Source organism: Rhea pennata, chromosome 2 (assembly GCF_028389875.1).
Source record: "Rhea pennata isolate bPtePen1 chromosome 2, bPtePen1.pri, whole genome shotgun sequence".
NCBI classification, from domain to species: Eukaryota; Metazoa; Chordata; class Aves; order Rheiformes; family Rheidae; genus Rhea; species Rhea pennata.
Genome location: NC_084664.1, coordinates 54,790,416 through 54,808,074, shown reverse-complemented (window position 1 = coordinate 54,808,074; position 17,659 = coordinate 54,790,416). Strand labels below are relative to the sequence as shown.

The window sequence follows — 17,659 nt, the reverse complement described above, 5'->3', positions numbered from 1 at the left end:
AGATTTAAAATCTTCCTGAAATGACAGGCTTATGATCATCATGTGGATTTTGAATGATGGCTCTGTGGGGGTGACACTGATCCTAGATCATCGCCAAAGTATCAGAAAAAGCACCGCACATCTCAAGAAATGCTCTGCTTCCGTGTGCAGGCTGTCTGCTGTCAACACCAGCTAGTCCAAGGAGCGACCAACCCTACCGCGCTCATGCCAAGGTTAGCCATGAGAAATGGCCAGCCTCACAGGTCATAGAAAATGTCCTCTGTCCAACCACAGAAAGAGAGCAGAGTGAATTTAGGAAATGTTTTGGCTTTAGAAAATGTGTGGCTGGGCCCAGAGGCCGCACACATGCCACCTGCTGCTGGATTTCAGAAGAAAATTCGTGAAGAAACAATGTCACGGTGGCCCCAAAGATCAGTGCTCACATTCAGTGCTATAAAAACTAGGTGGTTCTGCACATTCCTCTACTGTTGGCATCCTGTCTTTGGTCGGATAAGTCAGAGTTTTTGAGTAAAGGCAGACCCTCACAGGTATTTTTTCCACTTGTACACTCATCTGCCAAGGAACATCTCAAGAAATTAAATATCTAATGACAACTGAAATTCTTTCATGGCATGGGGTGTTTCCTCACACGATGGAGATAACCATATTCACTCTTCTTGTTTGTTTGTTTGTTTGCTTGAAGGCTGTGTCCTTGTGGTCTCTGTAGTTGAACAGCTTGCACAGTGGCACAACAGTACAGTAAAGGCAGCCTTGGAGAGACTATGCAACTACATACCTGGTAAGTGTCAAATAATACGCCACATGCTGTGTTGGTATGACTGTATTTCTCTGGTAATTAAAAACTCGCACTTGAATCTCAAAAAGCTTTATCTGCTTCTCATGCAGCATCTAAAAGTAATGTAGCTGAAAGACAGCGAGGTGTTATCAGCAGGGAAGCCAGTGGCATAACTTGCTTGACTTCAGTGGAGCTGAGATTTCATCCCAAAGTTACAGTAGTGGGGGTTGCATTACGTCCACACGCATAAGTGCACCAACACACACCCATTTTTTCTCCACTTCACGTGTGTCTTTGTAAGCAGCTTAAAAATAGTCAGGTTCACCATATGTCCAACCAGTTCTATTATTGATAGGGGTCTTTACAGCTACTGTGAAGATGAGAATGTCTTCAGATATAGGAAGCCCCTTCCATAAAATCATAGCTAGTTGAGATTGGCAGGTGTAAGTTGTGAACCATTTGGTCTGCACAGAGAAACTATCAAAATGTAACCAGTGATACAAATTTCAAAAGCGATAGCTGTTCTGTATGAATATACATAGACTCCCTTTATTCTCCCCCTTATTTGAGCATCCCAAAGGCATTTGGCTCTCTAAAAGTTCCTCTCTAAACAGAGAATGGCTGGCATGACAGAATAATTTGCCTCATAGACGAATCCTGTAATTATTTAAGTGACTAGAACGTCTCATGTTCAGGATGTCTTTTTAACTTTATGAATGTAAAAAGATGGCTCAAGATTCTTCATTAAAAAGTCATTTATATAGGATTTCATGAATTGTATCTCTGAGAAACTGTCTTGCTCTGTAGTCTTTAGTTTCATAGAAGATGTATGTAGAATATTAATTTTCTCCTTTCTAACACATTATTTCCTCATACAGGATAGGCACAGAGGTAATTGCTAGAATTCATTCATTGATAGAATGATGCTTATCTGATTTCTATTTCATAAGTCATACTCTTAGAGCTTTAAATTACAGGCACATAACTATGAAGTTGCAATTAGAAGCCCTGATCCTGCTATTAAAATAAGATTTTTTCTTTAAAATATGAGTTGCTAGGTCTATGTTCATGCTTCACCCAGTGAACCTTGTACAACTGACATGTCAAGATATTTCTGTTCAGCTGCCATTCTTTACACATAAAATCCTATTATCCCTTAAGTTAAATCTGTATAATCCAGTTACCTTCCACGAGATGCATGGATACAGACAAGAGAAAAAATTGACCCTGAACTTGAAATGAGAGAAAAATCCTGTGGATTGTGCAGCAGCTACCCAACTTATCCTCTCCTAGGTGCTGAACTCTGAAATATGAATCAATAGCTTCTCTTGCTACTTGAAACAATATTTTTTAACTCATTAGGGGAAAACCTATTAAAGTGGGCCTTGCCATTTCAGCTGAATGAATAATTTAATTATACACATGCTTATAATTGCTTGCAAGAATAATAGTGGCAAATTGATGGCAATGAGGCTTTTCCTAGGACCAAACAGGAATAAGAACTTGGTCTGTTTATGGGCATGTATAATTTTCTTGCAACAAAGGGGCAGATCAGTCCTTCAGTGAAGTTAGATGCTGTTCAAAAGCAAAAATATTTAGAGAAAAAGAGAGAGATAAATTCATTACCCATCAATCGCACTGAATCCCTTAGGCTGTGCAGAAAGCAAAATTGTCCTTATTTACATGTAAATATTTGTCACGCATGTGATTGAAGCAACATGCCTCATGAGAAGTAAGAGCAGTCACACTGTGTGTGAAGGAGCCTCTTGAGCAGACACAAATGTCAAGTCCCAGGAAACAGGCAGGTTTTATGGCATGAGAGACGTGTTATTAGCAAGAATACGTGTTTACCTGGATACTGGCTGCCTGCCTGATGAAACAGAGGTGCTGATAGGTGAAGCGTGCTTCGAGACCGCCAGTCTCTGGCATCGCCTCCGAGTCATGCTCTGCTTCTGTGGTGGCCACTGCTGTGTAAACACCTTAGAGCTGAAGTAGAAACCGCAACATGATTAATACCATCTTCCATGCAAATATTTGTCCTCTGGGATTCAGCCAGAATTTGTGTTTCTAGGACTGCAAAGCTACAGAGGAAAATATGCAGGATTTTCATCACAATAAGAACAGGGCAGTTAGGAGTTTTTCACAACCTGAAGTTGGGCAAAAGCAACTATACTGATTTCTGGCCAAGTGTCTAAGTTCTAAATTTTCCGGCTTTTAGTTTGAATTAAGCTCTTCTCTTGTCCCTGAACACTCCAGATTATTCATAATCTTTTTGTCTCTTCCCTCTTCCTCTGACTTACACAGCTTCGTCCTGACAGAGCTTTCTTCCCGTAATATCCTATTTTCATGTGTGTTCAGCAGAGTAGAAGGTTTGTGAGCACATGAATGCAGTCTGGCCTGGAGAGCAAGACCTGCAAGCAGTGCCTGTGTCTTGGGCCTCTTTTACTGGAAGCCAAAGTCTGAATGGTGTATATATCTTCCATGAGGACTCTATTTGCCCAACAGTAATTTTATGTTATTGCCATTCCTTTTACCTTCCATCACTCTCCCTTTTGTTATCCATTGGATAATTACATGTTGAGCTTTATATGCTCACAAGGAAATCTGTGCTGAGAAATCAGCCTCACCAGCAAACCCCCAGGCTCAACTCCCCACAGTTGATAGCTGGCCAAACCCTCCCCTCCTTGCAGCTCCCATTACAGGTTACAGCAGCCAGCTGGCTCCTCCAGGGCCAGAAACATTATGGGAACCAGCTGGCTTGGGAAGCCTTTAAGGAGACTCTCTCTCATGATGTCCTGGGGGGTTGATGGGGGAAGCCAGTTCTCAGCTCTTGTGGGTGTCTAGAGGGAGCCAGCTGCCCCACCAGCCAGCCTTGTCCCGGGATGTTTTAATCACTGCTGATACCAAATGAGGGGTTATTGATGCCCGTATCCTTTTAGGTGAGCAAGAGTAAAATCGAATTCTAGTCAGGAGACCAATTTTTAACTTGCAGATTGCTTCTAAAAGAGCCAACAGAGAGAAATTATGTGGTACAGGAGGCAAAGAAATGAGGCTAACAACTTGATTGAAATAAAATATCTGGTATGGGATGAGGAAAATCAGCTGTAGTAGTTACAGCAGCTGCAACAAAGAATCACGAGAAGAGTGGTGGGGACCTTGTTTTTTCCTCCTCTGATGCATCGTTCAGGGTCTGGTTCTCCTCCTCATTGTGCAAGCTGGTGCAGCTGCAGTCATGGCAGGGAAAGCAGCCAGATCCCAGCTGGAAGTGCCTCCAGCCTGGTGGTGGGTCATGTCCAAAGTTCCACAGTCTAAAATTGGGGCAAATTGGGTGCTGTGGGGATTTCTAAGGTTTTTTTTTTTTTTTTTTTTTTTTTTTTTTTTTTTTTTTCCTTTCCAGGAAGTAGGAGCATATTCTATATTTTCTTATCCAAACACAGATAGTTACCTGTGTGGATAATGGAGGGGTAAGGGAAAATGTTATCTCTCTGTAATTTCAGGAGTTGCAAATGTGTCATACTTTGTCATTGCTGTACATGTGTGAACCTTCCTCTTCATAGCTTTTAATAACAATGCTATTGCTGAAACAAGGCCTGACACCTCCTTTCTATAGTACTTGCATGATTAACTAAATTGCCCTGCTTTTGTCCATTCAGGCTAAAAAAATAATCATTTTTCCTTCATAGGAACTATCAGATCAGTCTGACCACCATGCTGTATCTGTGTTCAAACACACATCCCTTCAAAAGTGTCTTTGCTGAGTGGTTATAAAATGGTGTGAGGATCCTATTTATTTATTTATTTTATTTATTTTTGTACAAGTGCCTTGAATATATCTCCAACATGCTATCTCATGCCACTCATACCAGTCAGATTTCACCTAGATTACAAGAAAGCAACCTGAGCCAGCTTCCAGAAAAGGCATGTGCTGTCAGGTGGGAAAGAAAGCAAGAAGAAAGTGTTAAATGTTTTTTAAAGTATAATTATTCCCATTCAATTCAAATATATTCTCTTCACTTGCACAAACACCCAGAAGACAACCCCAGCAGTAGTGTGAAGTCCTGCATCATGTTCTGCACTTTGATTTATGTATTTGTTTTCTTCCTTCTTGCAAGCCTACCAGGCTGTTTGTTTGAGCTGCTTAGAAAATGCTATAGCGTGTATGTTATGGTTTCTTTTAGCTTTTATACTACGCTATATACAAAGCATTTAACAAATGCAAGTTATCCTTTTCAGTCTTTTCTGTGTGGTTTGCCTAAAGACGGAGAAGGACTTTGAGTTACAGCCCTGGTTAGAAATTCAGATGCTGATATCAGAGCTGCATGCATTCCTCTGAAAAAAAGCAGCATTCACCTTAGGAAAGCAAACCCTGGTTTCCTTAATCTACTATAAAACCAGTTTCACTGTGCTGAGTTATTTTTGAAATGTGTGTTTTCTAGAAGATCTCCAAGGTTTCTGTTACCTACTTGCCGAACTTTACGGACCGCACCTAGCCGAACTGTAAGTTGTCCTGTATCGTCTCAAGTCTTTGGTTCGCTTGTTCTGTGCACGTGGGGTTGTACTGTCGGATCGATGAGTGGTGCACTCGTTCTTAAAAATCACACTGTTATCAGAGCGGAGGTGTTTGAGAGCGATTCTGGATTTGGCGCTTGGGGTGAGAGACCCCACGTAGCTGTTCCTGCCACTGGTGACCATTTTCACAGTGAAATTCCACATTTGAATCTCAGATTGGACCTACGTGGTGCAATTACCTTTTGAAAATTCAACTCATTTGGCTCAGGGAGGAATTTGAATAACCTTGTGCGGGCACCACAGGCTCCATGGAGTCGCAGAGTTGTAATATTTGTCTCTTGCTTTCCCTTTTACCTTTAATCAAGCTTTCTAATTGTCAGCCCCAACCTCGCTTATACACACTCTTGGGGGAGACCTGCTAAGTAATGTAAACAATTTAAAAATAGGATATAGGTCATTTTATTTCTCTTTGAAAGTTCCTAGTTTAATTAACAGGGTGTTTTGCTAGACCTTCTCCCTCCCTAGGGTTTTTTGTTTGTTTGTTTTATTTTTAAGTCTAGCCAAGGGACCTCCAAGTGCTTACAGGACTAAGAAGTGCTATAATCAAACATTTGAATTTAATTCTTGATTAGCTCAGAAGTGTGTCCCCAAAAGAAAGAAACAATCTTAGCACTTGCATGTGCTGATTAAAGGTTAAGGATCTTTTAAGGATTTCTGGTTATTTTCTTGAGTCACTGGTTGAGCGTTCGTATGTGCCAAATTGCATATGCATTAACTTTAACCTTTAAATCTTTGTCATACACATGATTGATTAAAAACCAGAACAGTCATAACATATTTGACTCGGGTGCTGCCTATAAAGCACGGTGCTTTTTCATCATCCTGGGATCCAATTTTAAATGCTGAGTAGGATGCCATGGCAGAAAATCATTAGGACCCAACACTACCCTGAGCAGAGATTGCAGGCCATAGTGAAGTGAGCTGAGGCTACTGTACAGCACCATGGAGACTTACTTCCCATGGAAGAGGCTTGTACCTTCAAGCACCCAGAAGAACATAACAGTCTTTTTTTTCACACCATTTCCTTCAGCATAGACAGGGAAATGAATGCCGATGTGGTGTGCCATTCCTTGAAGCTGTGTAAACAGGATCCCGGACAACCGATTTGTCATCTCTACCCTCCTCCTAAGGTGAGTTACTTTTAGGTGTTTTTCAAAGCTGCAGACAGTGGAGGGTCCTTTAAATGAGAGCTGTACAGCACAGGGAGTCTTCCAGTGTCCATGCTTCATGTGGGGAAAAAAAAATTGACATTTCAAGTGTGGACATTTTCAGTAATGTCTGTTTTATTTGCTTCCATGGCTACATATGATCCTGCTGTGTGGAGTCTCAACAACATAGTTATCAAAGGGGGGGAATTACAGGGACAAATTCTCTTGTGCCTGGGTCTGAGAAGAGTAATCTGAGTCAAAGAATAGTAGTAGAAAAGATTTTTTTTTTTTTTTGCCAATTGTTAAAGCAGTACAATAACTCCAAAATAGGTATTCAGCTGAGGTTCATATATACTGCTACATCACCGTGGCGTAACAAATTATCTTCTCATTGCCTGATCTGATATTACAGCTTGCGTGGCCCTAGTTACCCTCTGCAAATGCAAGATTATTTGATTTAGCATAGTCCACAATGAAAGGGATTTAAGCTAACTTGCATAACCTTTTGCCACAGGCTGGAAGTATTTACATGTGCAGTTACCACAGCTCTTATGATGTGCAGTGACTTACTATGCCATGGTAACTTGATTGCATGTCAGAGCTATTTGATACTTTAACACTTACATCTGGGCAGAGGTGCTTAAACAGAAATAGTTTGATTTTTCAGTCATTATGTAGTCTGAAACCTGTGAGAAAGTGGTTGTTCAGCAGTTTCAAAAACTGAGTTATTCATTTAAGCACCTATTTTTGAAAATCTTTCTCTTGCATATAGATGAAGTCAGCTTTGAATTCTAAAGGTTTCCATAAAATGTTTTAAACAAGGCCTCATCCAACATCTATTGAAATCAATTGGAGCCTTTCTGTTGGCTTCAGTAAGCTTTGATTGATATCCAAGTTGGATTTAGTTCTCCAGATATGAGACCTAGAGAAATAACTGACTTGAAAGAATGACAGTAACATTTATTTTGCAGCAGGTGAGTCCTCCACATAACCTCAACACTCTCTCTCCTGCCAGTGTGGAGATAAATGGGGGTGCAACCAGAATAGGTGAGAGGAGAGGGGCTCAGTCAACGACAAGAGCCCACACTGACCTGACTACCAGAATGGTACCAAAATTTCATCACAGCGGTCCTTCAGAAATTCTGTGTCCAAACCAGGAGATTAGTTTATAGGTGAATCCACCTTTCCCCAAGGCACATCAGAGCTACCCTATTGCAAGTCTTTGCTTGTCACACAAACATTCGCCAGGCTGTCATGTTCTGCTCTGGTCGTCGCGTGATTTTTTCTCTCTGACACTTCAGAGACCTCCCTTGTAGCAGCAACAGAGGCCTTGTCAGAGGGGTAGGGCCTCTCTTTTTTAATTAGGAGTCCTAAAGGTGGAGGAGAGAGTATAGCAAAGGCCTGTAGGCTTCCCCAGGACAGCCCAGAAGGACAGCAGGCATAGTAGCAATTACAATTGCACAGGCATTGCCTTGCCAGGCCAAGAATAGATTGGGATATAGACTTCCGTGTGTAAAGGGAAAAAGAGAAGTAGAAACTACCCTACACCCTGTCTGGGACTTCCGCTTGTGTCAGAAATATGAAGCATCTTGGAGTGAAAGAAGATGCAGGCAACAAACTATGCTTAAAGAGATAGGCAGATTCTTAGAGGAAGAAAAAAGTTTTCCCTAACTTAGGAGGTTGTGAAACTCATGGCAATGCTGAAGGTCAAACATACCCCTACACAGGCACTGAATTGGCCCCATCCAATGGTGAACTGAACATTTTAGCAAGTGGGGGTGGCTTTTGGGCATTCTCAAGAACATTTGTCATCATTCTTTGCAAAAAAATCAGTCTTTTCCATCCTCCCCACTTTCGCTACTGCACAGTGGACTAGGCTGAGGAGCCTGGAAAGAGGGTCTGTTTAAATGAAGGTGGCTCCATGCATGTTTTCTAATTTTTTTAAACAAAATTCAGACTCTCATTTGCATAGCCTGGAAACTGTCCCTCTTACTACATGATTCAAGCACACTCTCTCCCATCTAAGTGGTGTTTTGTATCCTGTTTCTTGTCAGACTTCCTTTGTCTCTCACCAGGAGTAAGGGAGATGAATTAAAAATGATTTCTTCTACTCAAGCCTTACCCTCCATTTTTAGCACTTTTGGTGCCCCAAGAAAGTGCGAGGGGAGGAGAGGAGCTGTGTTTAGAATTCATGCTCAAGTGGCTGATAAATTGCTGACAGTAGTTCTGTGACAAGTCAGACTGAGTAAAGATGAATTATGGGTGAATAAATTAATATACAGTCAGAGACACAGATGTATAAAATGCAGTTTACCTCACATTTGCTTCTTTGGTTTGTAATTTGATTGATCACTTCGGTTATATGAGCCTGCAAATGTTGGCTCAGTCTTCTGTCAAGTGTTTGAACAAGATTTTAATACTAATGGCTGTTTTGTTCAACTCTATCGGTTTTCAGGTACATCATTTATTCATTTAGGCTTTTGAATGTACATTTTCCCAGAATTAGTACCGTATTTGTACTGACGAAGTGAGTACAATGAACATGGAGTTACTCGTCTTTATAAAGTAGCAGGATATTCTGGTTTTAATTGTCTTTAACGGGGTAAACATCAACATATAGCTGTTTTTTCAATTGGTAGTTTATTTTGTTCTGTTTCTGTATTGTTCCTCTAGTAAAGTCTATCAAGGAGATTAAAGTCACTGCTTCAGAGGCCTAGCAAACTATCTACATAATTGAGACATTGTAAACCAAGTAAATAATACATGAATTATATTACATACTTCCCTGGTCTCTGACAAATTAGCACAAATTAATTTTTTGCCAACCTGCCTGGAGCCATTAGTGCTCTGTGATTATTGTAGGAGACTTGGCTCTAATTATGAATAAAATATATACCTCTGTTCACAGAGAGTGAATTGCTCTCACCAAGATCAGTCTAACTGGCACGATCCCTGGGAGGGTGGTCCTCGGGCAAGCGCAACGGGGTGCACACGGGGATGCGTGCGCTCTCTCCATCAGTAAAGGGTTCCTTCCCCGCATGGACACCAGCTCCGTGTTTCTGGCACACATGGGACTCTGAGGAGCTTGGGCAGGTTGTGGGACTGACCCACACTACCTCCTCAGTGAGGACATGTGGGCTCGACTCCCAGTGGCCTCCCCGGAGTCGTCCACACACATCTGCATGTTTTTCAGTAAGGAGGTGGAGGTGGGCACTGCACCCCTTGTGCTTGGATACTGCTGTCCACGTTACTTGCACCGTCAGGTTTTCCTGAGCATTCTGGGAGCATCTTCGTACTCTGTCACTGTTAAAACTCTTTGGAAATGGACATCCAAAAGACCTACCTAGCTTTGAAGATAAGTCAAACATACATTCCAGGTCAACATAGAACTGGAAATATGTATTCTTTTGCATGCTAGGAAGGAGAAGTGTCCCTGCCTGCTTTGCACACTTGAGAAACCATTTTAGTGGCTCTACAACAAATCTCTGTCCTCAGCCTTAAAAGCCAATAATAATAATAAATAAAATGAATCTATTCTGGGTTGGCAAAGAGACCGAATTCGGCTATAATATGTGAGATATTGTAGAGATATCTGTATTCACTTGCATTCTGGTAGGCAGTTTCAGGAGCAGACCCTAACACTGGCAGGGACCTGAGAAAGGGGTGCTCACTGTCCTGGGGGATCACCAGCACAGCTGTGTGAGGCAGTTGAGTGTGTAGATTTTACTCTTATTAAGGTCCTGTGAACCACTTACTGACTGTCACCAGTAATTCTCAGACCAGAACTTGGGCTAGTGAAGGAAGTACAAATACGTGTGCGTTTGTAGGCTCTCCTGCTGCATATTTCTTGAGTTATAGGATGTTTTCACCCCTTAATATGAGAGGAGTGATACTGTGGGCTCCTCCAGGTCAAGAGGGAAAACAATATGATGTGTTGGGAATGACGTGCAGATTTACAATAGGTACCCGAAGCCTAGTGAATAGCTAAAATTGCTGTAATATGCCTCTTGGTTTCAGGTACATCAGGCAAGGATACTCAATGACTGCAACAGAACACAGAAATACCAACAATGGCCAAAAGTATTCAAGCTATCCCACTTAGGATGACTGGAAATTATTGTCTTTGTAAAATCGGTTTGTCAGCTCAGGTGGTAGAGGACTGTCTGCACTAGGTCCCATGATAGGAGGTTGCTCCTCTGCTGCATGATAGGAGCTGAGGAAGAGGCAGGGATTTGAAGCTTTGCCTACTGTGCTCTTGTTCAAGCCTGAGGAGTAAGTTTGCAGATTTTTCTTAGCTTGTCTCTAGATTGTCTTGAGCCGGCTGGCCTGTTGAATTAAAAGTCAACATTTTAATTGACTTTGTTTGGGTCAGAATAATAATCTTCAGCACTGGAGTCCTGCAGATGCTGATCTCTCAAACAGTCTATACTGGAAGGAGTTTTTACTCATCTCTGCCTTTCAAAATGCCTCTCTTGCTCTCCATGTTGGACACTCTGGGGCTTTGTCTGTTCCAGCTTATCAAAGACCTTGTGGTTGCATACTTTAGCCATGTCTCCAGTAGTAGGATGTTGCTGGTAGCTCTAAACTGACAATATAGAAGCATCTCATATCAGCAAATATAGATATATGTATGCTAATGTCAATTATGCCCTTCATCTTACCAAAATAAGCTTCATTGACAAAAGTACTTATACCGTTTCATATCCCTCTATGGAGTCTTTCATCGTCTTTGTAAAAACAGAACCCATGTCCCTCATGGATGTTACTGCAGCCCTGTTACCACACTCTTTAGAGGAAGTCTGGCCTTGAAGTTTGCTCTAGAGCGTTGTGGTTGGGACTTGCAACTTTTCTGGCTGACATAGATTGGCCGAGCTTTTTGCTCATGTTACAAACTAAATTGCAGCAGAGTTAACAGAAGTTTTGTTGCTTGGGAATCAAGAATTAAAATTAAGGTGTTAATGTCTGAACTTGGACCTTAGGGGTCTGTTGCCATGCTGCTGCGCAACAGGGGCATCTTGTAAAGGATAGCTGAAGAAAGAAAATGGATGGAAACTGCTGGGTGCAGTGAGAGTGGCATGAAGCTAGGGCATAAAAAAGTATCTGAAACTCCTCCTGTCTGCCAGAGTAACTGTGGACTGTATCTGCCTCAGCCATCCAGGCTGTCTGAGCAACTGTGCATACAAATCAACCAAATGAAGAGAAACCTTTGGTATGCTTATCCTGGTTTCTAGCTGAGGAGGATCCCTCAGTTCTCAGCTAGATTTCAGGCTTGTCAAGTTAAAAGCCAATCAGAGCTGTCTGATTGAAGAAGTAAGCATTTGGGGTTTCATAAAAATAAAAGTACTCCTACTGTTTATTCTGTTCCCCTCTCTTTTTCAGTGAAAATATGAACTACTTAGTGGGAAATGAGACAGAACTAGACCTTGGGATGAGAATGCTTCTGCATTCCTGATGAGATCAGGCCTTCAGCCAAATTTAGACCTTGTGCCATGGCCCCATTTCCTTGTTTTGTGATGCTAGGCCATAAAGCAAGCAGCTGGGAGGCAGGCTGAGTCCTGGGAAGCAAAATCCTCCCCTTTTAAGCCTTCTTGTTTTGTAAATAGGTAAAAATTAAAACATGACATGTGTCTACCTCAGTCAGAATTGAGCCCAGAAGAAACAATTTAGACAAGCTGAAGAAAAAAGGCAGAGGTTAAGCATTGGTTCTTCCTCTTTCACTTGTTTTTCACCATTTACACTGCCATATTTCACTGGCAATAAATAAATAAATAAATAAAACGAACCCCAACCTTACGCCAAATAAACCCGAAGAAAATAGAAAATACTAGTTCATTCTTTGTGCAATGCTTGGCTTTATTGAATCCCATCATTTGTAGCTGGTGTGGCGTTTGCAGAGTGTAATCTGCAGCTGTCGATCAGTCACAACTGATACGCGTGTGCCCTGCGTGTGGCACAGCATCGTTTGGGGAGAGAAGTGGGCAGATGGGTGTGTGAGGGCGAGGAAGTGTGGCACGTGGGTATGGGGCCATCTTTTGCTAAGAGCAACAGGAAAAAGGAGATCAAGGTGTTTCATCCAGAATGCCCCGGATCCAAATCCAAAAGATATCGGCAGACTAAAATTACCAGAAGTCAGGGTAATTGCCTAAGGAGCTAACAACTGAGGCCGGCTTGGTATATTTGAGATCTGAGCTTGCAGGGAAGTTGCCTATTTTGAGTCCAGAGCACATCTCATTTGGTTTGGCTGTCCCACATAATCTTAGTGATGCCCCTTAAAGCCTCTGCCAGGTGAAAGCTGTGAGCTGTAGGACAAATTCCACTTTTGCTACTGCTGTTAAACAAACTGCGCAGCACTTTGGTACTTTGATATGCACACTCTTGGTAAAAGGATAATGAAAGAAGTTAGAAGAGAAACTACTAATGTGTTATAAATATCTGCTCTCCTGGGAAAGAACTGACTAACAAGGATGATTAATGAGAGACAATTAAAGCTTGTTTGTTTGTTTGTTTATAATGAGAAATGTATCTCTTTAAAAAAAAATCATTATCAGTAAAACATAGGCTATGCAGACAGCATTGAAAGAAGCAAGCAGGCGCAATCCTGGTGGCCCCTCTTTCCCCAAGCCACACTTGTGGCATGGATGCCTTGCACACCGCCTTCGGGAGCAGCTGCCCGTGCAGCAGGGATGCTTTGCTGAGGGCAGCTGGGGCTGGGCGTCCCCGGGGAACCAAGGGACAGGCAGCTGAGGGCAGCTGGGGCTGGGCGTCCCCGGGGAACCAAGGGACAGGCAGCTGCCAGCTCCAGGGTGGCACGGGTTTAGGTTGGCTTTGAGGTGGTGGAAAAGCACAGAGGTTACTCTCTAGCTGAGCTGCAACAAGAAAAGTTGTATGGGTTGTATAACTTGGAGTGACGAGCTCGGAAGTCTGATAGTAACCAAAGATTAAAGACCGTGAAACCAGGATGTTTTTTCTCCCAGAGGGGTATTTCGGATGACAGTCCTCCACAAACTGCCCTGGAGTCCTTCCTGAAACAACTTCTGCAGGGGGAGGAGAGGGGAGGAGACCTTGTCCTTAGCATTTAAGGAGACCGTTTTGTACTCGTTCGGGTAATTTGGCCATTCTGCTCTTGTTTCATACTTTGCGTGTGTGATACTGCCGTAGGCAGCTGAAATGTGCATTTCTCGTGCACTGCTTCTAAAAGCAAAAAAGATTTCCTTTCTTATGCGCAGAAGGAGAGAACTGATGAATCTTACTCTACTGGAAATGTTTTTGTGCATCCTGCTCAATTTTAAGCTATTTTCCTTCTCTGAGTCTCCAGTTATTTTATTACAGAAATGACAGCAGTGATAACATACACACAACATAACTGTTGCAAATGCAAGATGGATATTTGTTTTGGGGGACAAAATTTGCCCAGAGGGAAGAAACTAGGAAACATTATCTTGGCTCCTTTCTGACATTTTTCATCTATTTGTGACATACTCAGATTTTATAAAGGCTGTAGGCAGAATGAGGCTTTCTATTCAAAAAATACTTAAAATCTGTCTTCTTTACCACTTATTCTTATTCTTCCTCATCCCTTTATATTGTTCACTGCTAATTTTTGACCCTTGAATTTCCCAGTTAATTAATTTGCTTTGATCACTGCCTAAATCAATTGTAGTGACATGCTAAATTTTATCCCCAGAAAAAAGAAATGTTGATAGTGGTTACTTGAAATGCAAATATATGCTGCTTTAATATTCCAAGCTGGCACGCTCACCATTCAATAAGGCGCTATCACTCAAGGAGTATTTGGTTTTGTTGGTGGTTTTTTTTTTTTTTTTTTCAAAATGCTTTAAATCTGCCACTTGGCAAAGCATACTTTTTCCTAGATTGAGTTGCTGTAATTCCAGTCAGATAAATATAAACTTGCACTGAACTTTGCATCAGAGCCTTCAGACTTGGTAGATATAAAGCTAGCAATTATGTTTTTGTGCTGGGTTGTAGGAGGGACTGCTAGCAGGTTATCGGCAGACAGAACAGTTTGTCCTGACCAACCATTTTGATTAGCGGCAAAGTGTTAACATATTTGTAATATGCTAGTATGATTTTTCTTCCCATCTGAAACATTTTCAGCAGTAACTGTTTTTTGGCAAACCTCACAGCCTGCAGAACGGAAGCAGTTATTTCCTCTGAAAGAGGGCAACTGGGCAATATTTTTAGCCTTCTTTGTCCCAGAAGCTGAGGGGGTAGATGGAGGCCATCACACAGATGTGACTCTTTTCAAAGGTGGCCTAAAAAAAAGCAGAACAACATCTGGGACTTACCATCACTGAGATGGAAGAATATTGTTCGAAAATGAAAATAAAGCAGCAGCTGGTAGCATGCTAGTATTGATATCTGAAAGCAAATGCCTCTGCCTGCGCTCTGGACCCAAGCCCATAAGTGGAGCTCTCCTCAAGGGTGCTCCCCAGAGCTCTGCCTGGTCCCACGGAGGCCCAGGACGTAGATCAAAGAGCTTTTCTCTCCTCGTTATCCTGTGTAAATCTGATTATGAAAAGCAGACGGGAGAAAGGACGCCCAATTCCTGTGCGCTCAAACCCCATAGTTACACTTCAGCATTTTATGCTAACTGAGTGTAACCAGACGATCTTCATATTTCTATGACCTCGAAGGCTGGAAGGAGTCCTTCTGGTAGAAAAAGCAATGTGTCCTTTGCTGCCAAATTTCTAAAGCCTAGGAGTCAGCGCTTAACAGCATAGTGCAGAAATAAAGTCCCTGCTTATTCCTCCCATGTCACTATCAGCCAGGCACAGGCTAGGACTTTGGACCAGACATGCATTGAAAAAAATGCATTGGTTGGGTTTTTGCAAAAACTGAGCGTTGAAGAAAATTAAACAACAAGGCATCAGCAGCCACACAGCTCCTTCCATTGCAGGCATTTCCTTCCCCTGTCCAACCTCTCGGGCAACAGGTTTTTCTCTGCAAGCTGCAGCATGAGGAAAATCTAGATGAGATATACACAACAAGAGGAAGGCCAAAGCCTATGTAAAATAGGCCTGCAGGTATAAATGATACCCTGCAGGTGACATTCAGACAACAGCCCTGACACACTGCACAGCCATCCTCCTCCTGCCCCAGGGAAGGTCACCAGCATCTCTCAAACATGCTATGCCCATTGAGCAAAATTTCCCCTTTAGCATGAGGAGCACGTGTATAAGGGGAGGGCATTCGAGGAATTATTAGGATAAACATTGGTAGCTGACTTCTCTGTAATCAGTGGCCTTATGATGGCCAACCTGTCCTCTTTGGATAAGGATGCCTTTCCAAGGTCTTCTCTAGCCCTCTTTGCAATGGTTCTTCCAGACTGCCTTTCTGTTTAATTATCCATTTCCTCATTTTGGAACATTCCCAAAATGTTCCTTCAGCACAAGCTTATGCAACTCAAACAAAAAGCAGTTTTGTTACAGTCAGGGTGAACTTGCCGTGCAGGACAGGTATTTCCAGAATAATAAGTTAACCATCCTAGATCCTAGGCTTAACTCATCCCTAAGCAGGAGATTTGCCTTCTGAAATAAATTTCCTGCTTTAAATTTTCCCACGTGCTGGCTGTTCCCCTGCTGAAGTGAACCTCAGCTGAGTATAAACTCTACTTGTTGTCAAACCAAATGTTTCCTCTATAGCCTACCACAGCAAGTTAGACCTTCCTGACATGGATAATCATTTTCTGGACATAGATAAGTTGTTCTTCAGTGGGAGTCACTGGAGAAGTTTGTCATCTGCAAATCATACAGTGTAGTCAGTATATGAATCTCAGCTCTTAAACTGATCTGGACTTTCCCTGAGGAAATAAATGATGCCCTGGAGCAAAATAAATGAACTCTTGCAACTGAGGTTTTTTACATAGTGATCAAATAATTGATGGTTAGTCAAATAAAACGTAATTGATGATGAGTTTGTGGACCCATCCATCATTTTCTTGTTGTGACTGATCAGAAAGGGGTAGAAGATAAGGAGAAAAATTGACAGGATACTGTGAAGTTGATCTGTTTGTTTGTTTGTTTGTTTGTTTTGTTTTTTGTTTTATTTTTGCTTTCCTAGGAGGGGCTAAGTACTGCAATAAGGAAAGCAAAAAGGATTATGAAGACTTCCAGGAACCTGGTAAGAAAACAGTGACATTGGAATGTTTTAGACTGTAATTGCATTTTATCAGGAAAATTTCGTTTTATCAGGAATGAGGAAGGTCATTTTGCCTAATTGTAAATCCACCTGATCATTATAAAGTTGAATGCTGACTCACTCCTACCCAGTATAGGGTCTGCTCTGTCAGGGGAAACTGAAAAGGAGAGGGAGATAATAAAGATGAAAGGTAAAAATACACGGAGAGTAGACAAAGCTTCATGAAAAATACTTGTAGCATAGGGATAACTGTAAAGGTCCACCCAAGATATAAACTTGTGCCAAAATTCATGCAGCAGCTGAAGATGTGGTCGATGGGCTGCACAGTGCAGCTCCACACTGAGATATACTTGCTTGTACCTACCCTACTCTCCTTTGGTGGAGCAGCTAACCTTAAAACAGAATGCAAGCACCAACTGCAGCTTTGGGAAAGAAAATTAATAATGGAAAATGGGCAGGATTGGTAAGAGTAAATGCCTTATGAGCATAAGCATACTTACTTACCCAGAAAATCCAGAAGGTCCTTAAACTCTCCTCCCATTGCCCATACATTAATCTTCATAAGCTACTGTCAACTTACACTTTAGTCTTGCTGCTCAGCACAGTTATTTCCACCACCTATTCAAAAGAGACTGTTCTGTCAAACATACTTTGGTGAAGAGGTAGTGGTACCCGTGACCTTCTCAAACTTATTTACATGTATAAAAAGGTAACATTGAGCCCTGTGACTCTGCAGTATTTGAGTAACTTTATAGAAGATGAGAAAGGAACAGTCCCTGCTCCAAAACCAGCTGCATATTGAGATTTTGTCAATAATAAAAGGACATAAGTCTGTGACTTGGTTCTGTGACAAGGTCAGGGACTCTTGTCTAGGTAAAGAAGTGGTTGAGGGAATAAATGAGAGAGGTAATTCAACCAGCATATTTTGCTAACAGAGTTTTACCAGAGGCAGGAGACTTCTGAGCTTATGTTCACATGCTTGCAATGGCTGTGCTGGGTTTCAATGTAA

At 41.9% G+C, this 17,659-nt stretch overlaps 1 protein-coding gene across 2 annotated transcripts in view; it reads left to right on the top strand.

Annotated features, from left to right (window-relative positions):
• The window catches only part of AOAH (acyloxyacyl hydrolase), an 87,397-nt gene that overhangs the window by 14,680 nt on the left and 55,058 nt on the right, over positions 1 to 17,659 (top strand). For both annotated transcript variants that reach the window (XM_062569558.1, XM_062569559.1), the window contains exons 3-6: positions 683 to 778; positions 5,212 to 5,272; positions 6,375 to 6,474; positions 16,573 to 16,632. In XM_062569558.1, coding sequence (XP_062425542.1) covers positions 683 to 778; positions 5,212 to 5,272; positions 6,375 to 6,474; positions 16,573 to 16,632 — 317 coding nt within the window. The remainder of the gene's footprint in view (positions 1 to 682; positions 779 to 5,211; positions 5,273 to 6,374; positions 6,475 to 16,572; positions 16,633 to 17,659) is intronic.